This window comes from Branchiostoma lanceolatum, chromosome 5, assembly GCF_035083965.1.
Source record: "Branchiostoma lanceolatum isolate klBraLanc5 chromosome 5, klBraLanc5.hap2, whole genome shotgun sequence".
Taxonomy (NCBI): domain Eukaryota; kingdom Metazoa; phylum Chordata; class Leptocardii; order Amphioxiformes; family Branchiostomatidae; genus Branchiostoma; species Branchiostoma lanceolatum.
In genome coordinates, this window is record NC_089726.1 from 21,711,796 (window position 1) to 21,720,345 (window position 8,550).

An 8,550-nucleotide genomic window follows, 5' to 3' on the forward strand; every position below is an offset into this window, starting at 1 on the left:
TTTTGGTCTTATATGCTGTTGAGTTATAACATGTGCCGTGTACACGATTCAGCATTGCTCAGAAGTCATTAAACTCGATCTGGTCGATACGTTTTATACATAGCATGGTCTCATATGACTTTTATTTTCAATGGCATATGTTCCTACAAACTTTTATGTTGGACACAAAACAGTGTCCAAGGCTCTTATCTGAATGCCAACCTTGATATACATGAATTGAATCCGTTGATTTGCTATTATTGATAATAATGGTTTTTATTGGTCAGAAATAACCCGCAATGGCAGCCCTCCTAGTGCTGAATTGATACAGGGTTTACAGGTTTCACATAATACACAACATATACGATATATATCCACACTTGCATTTTGTGGATTTGTCGCAAGGATCTGGGCGGCTACCATTCGGCGCCACCAGGTGACCTCAATACGAACTTCCCCAACCGAAGTCAGGTACCCATTTACACTTGGGTGGAGTGAGGAAAGTCGTGTTAAGTGCCTTTATTTTAATAATAATAATAATAATAAAACAATAACAATTCACTGCCTGGTCTGAGTAACCATTAACGTCCCTCCCCCAAATAGGCCCCGGAGTCAATGAAATCTGTGATGCAGGCTATCTGGCTGCTGTCCTCTGGTTTCGGGAATCTCATCACCTTCACTGTTGCTGACTTAAGGTTGTTTGCTTCACGGGTATGTGGCAATGTTAAATGCTCATGATGATTTTCTTGTGCAGGAGGCATATTGACGTTGGCTGAACATATCTAGTGCTCTTCACCTCGAGGACTATCATGTTGTTATCATCTTTTTAGTATGCAATAATTGATTGTCCTGACATAGATGTAAGGGCAAAGTTGTAGCACTGAATACCGTACGCGTCTTGCAAAACAGCGGCAAAATGTTACTTCGAATGAACTCAATACAGTACAAATGTAAGTTGTAGCGTACCTTTAAGTGTTATTTTCGCGGCTTCGAGGAGTGATGTATAGCTGACGATAAATGCAATAAAATTGATAATAAAAAAATGAAACTACCTTATTTTGGAAGGTCTGCTCCAATCCATTTCTTTCTAAATCTAACTTCCATATGAAGAGAAAGAAAAGGAAGACCAAGTGGACCAGTGGTTTTTCTCTTCACATCAATTGAAATTTTAGAAAATTGTGTTGATAATAATGTGTAAAATTCAACTTCAATCCGATCATATCTGGATTCGGCAAATACGGATCAATGTCGTGCTTTGGAGAATACAGATAAATGAAATGATAGTAGTGAATTATCCCTGTTGTGGGTAGCTTACATGTTGTTCCCTTCTTTGTTTCAGTCCTCAGAGTTCTTTTTCTTTGCTGGCTTGATGGGTGTTGTGGACATCATATTTATCATTCTAGCAGTGCGCTACAAATATGTGACTCCAAGATCTGGGAAGGACGATGAATTAGCCTTAGTCGCGGGAACTGCGATAAACGCTAGAGACGACGAATATGGCTCTGGGATTTCTCCATGAATTGACTTGGTCTCTTCATTGTTAGCCTGGAATCCAGCCCTATATATATCTGGCAGGTATAAATAGCAAGCCAGGCAAGCATGCGCCCGCCCGGGCAAGAGGAGACTCGGGAGCTATAATATTATAGGTCTGGATTCCAGGCCACTTCATTGTAACCTAGCGGGTGCTAAATTATGTGCATGCGAAAAGAGTGCTGTACATGGTTATAGGTAATGAAAAATATGTATGCAATAGGTCTAAGATCTGATGTGTGAATTTAAATGATTTGATGTTTGACATGAATTCATATGCTTTCAATCTTTGATAATTTCAATAATCTGATGCTATGAAGTTTATCGATGTGTTTAAGTGCCAAAATATGCAGAATGTTAATTGTCGTCCACCTTAGAAATTCTAGGGAATTTTCAACTGATTCGCTTATTCTTCTTCAGATATGTGACAATTTCTCTGGATACTCAATAGGCACGTGTGATGTAAGCTATATAGCTATGGGTCGTTTGTTGGAAGTCGATATTATCCCGTCCCGCTTGAGATAGAATTCCCGTAAGGCAATTTGTTTTTAGTTGTAATACAGTTTTTAATGATTCAGGTACTAACTCGTGAACATTCGTATGTATATGTATCTGAATCTATATATCTATATCTATGTAAATCCATGTATATCTATCTCTATTTATACATCTATCTATCTATATCTATCTATCTATCTCTATCTCTCTCTCTATATATATATATCTAATATCTATCTATCTATCTATCTGTATATATATATATACATACAATAAATCAAAATTGCATAGAATAGCAGATAGGTGTTCATAGTACCAGGCTTGCTGCAAGGTGGTGTGTTTTATAAGTATCTATCAAAATGTGTAATATGAGCGATGAACGTTGTGTTTTGTCACATGTGGATTGGTGCTGTTTTAAAGTGCTTTGTTTTGGAATACAATCTAACATCAGCCTGAGCCAAAATGTTTGTCAAGTTTGCTACATTAGAACAACACTGACTGATTTAGGTCATGTATTATAAGTAATCCATTGTGGGCTGATGATTAACTGTTTATAGACTTGTTGAACTACATCTAATGAAGTTCGAATAAATTGACGCGTTTTGTTATGACCCTAATGGTTTTCGGGTTTTATGTCGAGCATATAATGGGACGCCATGAGGAGAGCCAACGAAGTATGGGCCGTCCTTTGATAAAGGGGAAAATGTTCTGTGCCTTCTTGGGTAGAGATTTAAAAAAGCAAAGACGAACATGTCTTTTCAAATGAAAAGAAGCACTGTATTTTGAACGGGGTTCTTGGACAAGGAAAAGTGCATTGTTGTTGTTTTTTACAAAGACAAGAGAAGTGCGGTGTTTTTTGGAAGACAAGAAGTGCGGTGTTTTATTTTATTTTCTTGGACGCTTATCTCCAAACCTTACCAAAGGTACGATAAATGTAGGAGAAAACATTTCTAAACAAAGGATGCTAATATAATACGATATAATATGATATGATATGATATGTCATAATATAGCAAAGAAGTCTATACCAGAGGCTATAGACCAATACCGCACCGTTAACAACAGCATCAGATCTGAAATTAAAAAAGCGCGGTACAGGAAAGATGTATAACAGACCAGTGCGACATCATTTAGGGAGGGACATGCAGAGGTGACAGCAAGATAACATATGCCACGCTGAAAACACTAAAGAAGCCCCCACAGCAGAAGACATCTGTCATCGAAGACAAGAATTGCCAGCTTATGAATAACTGACACATTCTCTCCAATAGCTTAACTGTAGATAACAATAGACAAATTGAAACAACTTAAATAGCAATAGAAGCAATTCTTGGAAATACTTCTCCACAAACATCAGAAAGCATCTTCTTTCAAGTGAAAAAATGAATACTGCTACATGTAGGTATGAAGTAAAATATTAGTAGTGACAAGCTGAAGATTAACCTCCTTTTTTACGTCGTCATGTAATTTAAGCTTATACATAATATACAGCTGACAAGTATACTGTAGTAGGCAATGTTTTTCAAACTGTAAACGTCAGGGTGTGCAAGGATGATCATTTGCAAATGTATGAAAATGTTGGTATGATGTTGAAAATAACATTAAACTTAAATGTACATTCAATGCAATACGTTAAACATAGGGGGCTTCCTTGGAATTACTTTCTATAGGTTGAGAAAAGAGATAAGTTTAGTTGGCAAAACAAAGCAAATTAAGTTGTGCCGAGGTTGGGGTTGCGAAGAATCACTGAAACAGTCTGGCTTTACGAATCTTTCTTCATTGTGACTTTGTCACCATTCCACTTGTTGAGTGTTGTAACTTGACGACTGGAGGCAGTGAGTGTTCTGCTATATATTTAAATACCAGTATTATCTATGCTACATTAGTTGTGACAAAAGTTGATTAAACATCTTAGACAGGTCTTTAGTTAATCAGTGGACAACAATAGTTAACACGTTTCTGGTAATCATAGTTTTTATTCATACGAATCTTGTTTCACATGAAGTTGTGTAGCTGCAACCCTTTCCAAAAAGCTCCTTGTTCAATGATAAGTATATGAACTTTAATCTAGCCAACATTGATGCTTTTGTCATTGCATTAAGTTATCATTGCATTATATTTGTTGGCAATTTTTATTTTCAATTTGCCGATGAATTGGCTTACTACATAGATAAGTTGTAGGATTGTGCCAAATATATGCAATATTTTATCCACGACTTTTTTTATTGTTTTCATAAGAAATACCTTTCGGGTGCATTCTTCCACTGGAGGCAGCTTGAAGAGCGGAATAAAAACAGGTCTTTAAGGTGGTGTCAGTTTTGTTGTTCTTGTACACATATTGTGTGTGTGTCTATGTGCTCTAATCTATACAATATTCATAATGTCCATGTGCTCTATAGAATAACAACGCGATGCTGTACAGTCTAAGAAATCTTTCACTCCAATTTTGGTGTAAGTAACTTATGTTAGGCCATGTTGATTTAAACTTAATTCTGTTTGATGTACATGCGAAATTTCCCTACGACAAATCTAACGGCCCTACCAATGTTAATCCAGTCTACTTAACTGCCATTGACAAGAAATACATTATAAAACAGCTATTCCTAGATGAACAATGTTCTATCCAAGCCCATTCAAAATCCTGGCCATATCATGAATGAAGAAATGATAATCTATTCAAAACAGAAAAGTCTATGATTTTACACAATACGACTTTTCCGTTGTGATCGAGAATAATGGACCATTCTAAAATTCTTCCACTCAAAAAATGGATCACCCCAGTCCAAAATTGAGTTTAAAAACAATTAGTCCCTCCATGCAGGAATGAACTCTTCCAGTGGCACCTCCACACAATATGGACCAGTCGAAAGCAACATCCACTTAAACAAATGGACTCTTGCATAAGCACCCCGGTCCAAAATATAATTTAGAAAATGTCCCCCGTTCAAGAATGGACTCTTCCAGCACCATCCTCTTGTAAAATAGACCAGTTCAAGTACACGTCTGCTAAAAAATGAACTTTTGCATAATCACTCCAGCCCAAAATTAGAATTTCAAAAAATCCCCATGGGCAAGAATGAAAACTTCCAGTGCCATCTCCATGTAAACTAGACTAGTCGAAAAATACCCACTAAAAATGTACTCTAGCATCCAGTCCAAAATCAAATTGTAAAAAAATTAACCCCGGTGAAGAATGGACTCTTCCATATTATACATAATTATATAAATGAAGATTTGACAGGAGAAAAAGGGAATGACCAAAAACAAAGCATTTCAACCATAATATGGGTGAAATGTAAACATATGACACCCCTATGTTTGAATGGATGCTTCAAGAGTAAACATTTTTGGTTGAAAAAAAAATATTTCAAAAATCGTTTTGGAGGGCTGTATGCCAAACATTTGAATTAGTGTTACCATTATTATTGTAACGTGGATCCCACCAGGTTTTGGTTTGTTGAAATTCTATTCCCTGTTGTTGTTTTTAACCGGACTGGGATTGCAAAGGAAATGTGTCCTGTTTCCCTTTGTCCGTTTGCATCATGTGATGTAATAAAGTGGAAATAAATGAATAAATAAATAAATAAACAAATAAGAGGGCCTGTGTATATGACCAAAGCAGACACATGGCAAATTTCACATCATTTTGGTTTAATACATAGGAACTGGAGATGTGCATCTTTGTTCTGAAAATAGCCAAAAATTTAGAAAAATAATTCTGAAGTACTATTAATATGCCAAAAGTGTGACCAAAGCCCTGTACGCACATCTCCTAGGCAGTCACATACCACATTTGGTATAAACACTAGGGCACCTGACCCAGAAATGCAAGATATATTGATTAACTCAATTGGCCAATCAGGCGGTCGCATCTTGAAATGGAGTGCTCCCATTGGCTGTCACAAAAAACGTCTAGGGGTATTTGTCTATTCTACCTTTGTGCCAAATTTCAAGTCATTTGGTCTATATACGACAGAGATGAATCGATTTGAAGATTGAGAAGGAGAAGGAGAAGGAAAAGGTGAAGGAGAAGGAGAAGGAGAAGAAACCTGACGAAAACAATATGGGCTCAACATAACAAAAAAATTATTGAGTGTATGATGTTCATGCTTCTTCATAAATATCTTAGACAAGACATCACTGGTTTCAGTATCACCTGGAGGAAACTGAAAAAAATAATGTTGCTAGTATTCAGGACAAAACAACATAAATTTCATCATTATTTGACTCAACTTATGTCTAACAAAATTCTTTTAGAATAAACATAATAAAACCATCAAAAGATCATCAAAAAAATTATACAAATGCGCTAACGGCAATATTTCAACTATTCCCACATTGAAGTAATAGCAACATTGATGGGATAACATAATAAAACAAGAGTCTTAGGACCCAAAATCTCCATGAAACTTTGTTTTTTATTAAACCAGTTCCCCCCATTCTATTTCCCTCAATGGTAGGACCCACACCTGTCGGGCCAAGGAGAAGTGACCCACTTTCGCTATGAATAGCTACTACAAGTAACAGATGTTCCACAATATGCAATGAACAACACTGCAAATATAGATTTCCTAATTACTTATGCAAATGAAGTTCAATTTGCATAATTCGCAGTTCATTGTATACATCTCTGTCTAAGTTACCTGCAAAGTAAATAACATGAAAATCTGTCGCTCCTTTTTTCAGTTATTCTCCTTAAAAGATTTTGACAAATACGCCATTGCAGTTCCAGTGACACATACCAGGGGGCCCAAAATCGACCTTGACATTTCTCCTCCCGACACCTACCCACATACCAAATATCATTACAATCCATCTACACGTTCTATAGTTATGCTGACTTTACGCACCCGGTGACACAAACATACACACACGGTGACACAAACATACACACACGCGCACACACACGCAAACACACTAACTTTGCATGATTTACACTCCAGTGTGTACATCTCTGTCCAACCTACCTGCGTACCAAATAACATGAAAATCTGTTGTTCCTTTCTTCAGTTATTCCCCTTTAGAACATTTTTACAAATAGGCCATTGCAGTTCCAGTGACACATACCAGGGGGCCCAAAATAGACCTTGACCCTTCTCCTAATACCTACCCACATACCAACTATCATTACAATCCATTTACACGTTCTACAGTTATGCTGACTTTAAGAATCCAGCGACACACATGCAAACGATTTTTCCTCCTTACTTATGCAAATTCAGTCTCATTTGCATAATTTGCACTTAAGTGTGTACATCTCTGTCCAACCTACCTGTGTACCAAATAAAATGATAATCTGTTGATCCTTTCTTCAGTTATTCTCCTTAGAAGATTTTTACAAATACGCCATTGCAGTTCCAGTGACACATACCAGGGGGCCCAAAATCGACCTTGACCTTCCTTCTCCTAACACCTACCCACATACCAAATATCATTACAATCCATATACAGGTTCTACAGTTATGCTGACTTTAAGCATCCGGTGACACAAACATACAAACACCAAACGCACGCAAAACAGTATCTCCATGAAAAAGCCTTTTTTCATGGAGATAATAAAACCGACACTTGAATCGAAATCTGTCTATCTAGAGCCAAATATTGTACCAATAGCCGTGCAGTAAAGGGTGGAATTCTGATAAAACCAGGACTGCAGTTGTACGGTCATTACAAAATGTTATATTGTTTTCTTAATTAACTATTGCTAATTTTATCTCCATTAAATCATTTCTTGTAACATTGTTAATTCCTATCCTTATGTCAATCGATTCATAAATCTGCTTTTAAAACTGTCTTGAAACAGAAAGTTAGCTTTGAAGTAACGCCAGTCTTCATGATTCCGCCGGATACCCTGAGGCAGCCTCATTAAAAAAAAACATACACGCACACAACTACAACGGTGTTATCGAGGCCTTCACAAAAATATATTGTACACCTGGCTTTCTGAATTGTGTACATCTCGGGGATTAGTGATGCTGAATTAGAATACATAATTAAAACCATCTATTCTTTCTGAGGCATGGTGGTCTTATGATACATGGCGGAACCATGTCCTTATATGCAGCTCTAGTGTTATAATCAATTTACTACGGGAGCATTCAACAGAGATTAGCACAACAAGTGTATAATTTTCATGTGCCGTCAAATATCAGATATTCCCATACGAGATCGACATACAAATTCACTTTACCAAAGTCAAAAAGAAATAGTGTAAAGAAAATGTTAGATGTGTAAGCATACATTTGTATATTAAAAAGGTTCATTTTGTACGTTTGTGGAGAAGCAGACACATAACTACAGTACCGAATTGCTGTGGTGCGTGGGTAGACGTCAGAAGTACATGTATGAAATCAGTGTATTACATAACTATTCTCTATTCTTATTTCATTTGTCTGACAATACATTGCAGGTTCATCGAAATAAAGATCAAGGAAGAAAAAAAATATATTCACCACACCAACACTTTTCATTTTTTTGCCATCGCTCGTTGATGACACTTTTGTTCAGACCAGCACTTCACTAAGTTCTTTATTTACTTACGAA

At 36.6% G+C, this 8,550-nt stretch overlaps 1 protein-coding gene across 2 annotated transcripts in view; it reads left to right on the forward strand.

Annotated features, from left to right (window-relative positions):
* LOC136435698 (solute carrier family 15 member 1-like) overlaps positions 1-2,624 on the forward strand; it is a 41,322-nt gene extending 38,698 nt beyond the window's left edge. For both annotated transcript variants that reach the window (XM_066429345.1, XM_066429346.1), the window contains 2 exons: positions 583-690; positions 1,319-2,624. In XM_066429345.1, coding sequence (XP_066285442.1) covers positions 583-690; positions 1,319-1,498 — 288 coding nt within the window. In that variant the 3' untranslated portion in view covers positions 1,499-2,624. The remainder of the gene's footprint in view (positions 1-582; positions 691-1,318) is intronic.
* Positions 2,625-8,550: the final 5,926 nt, after the last annotated feature.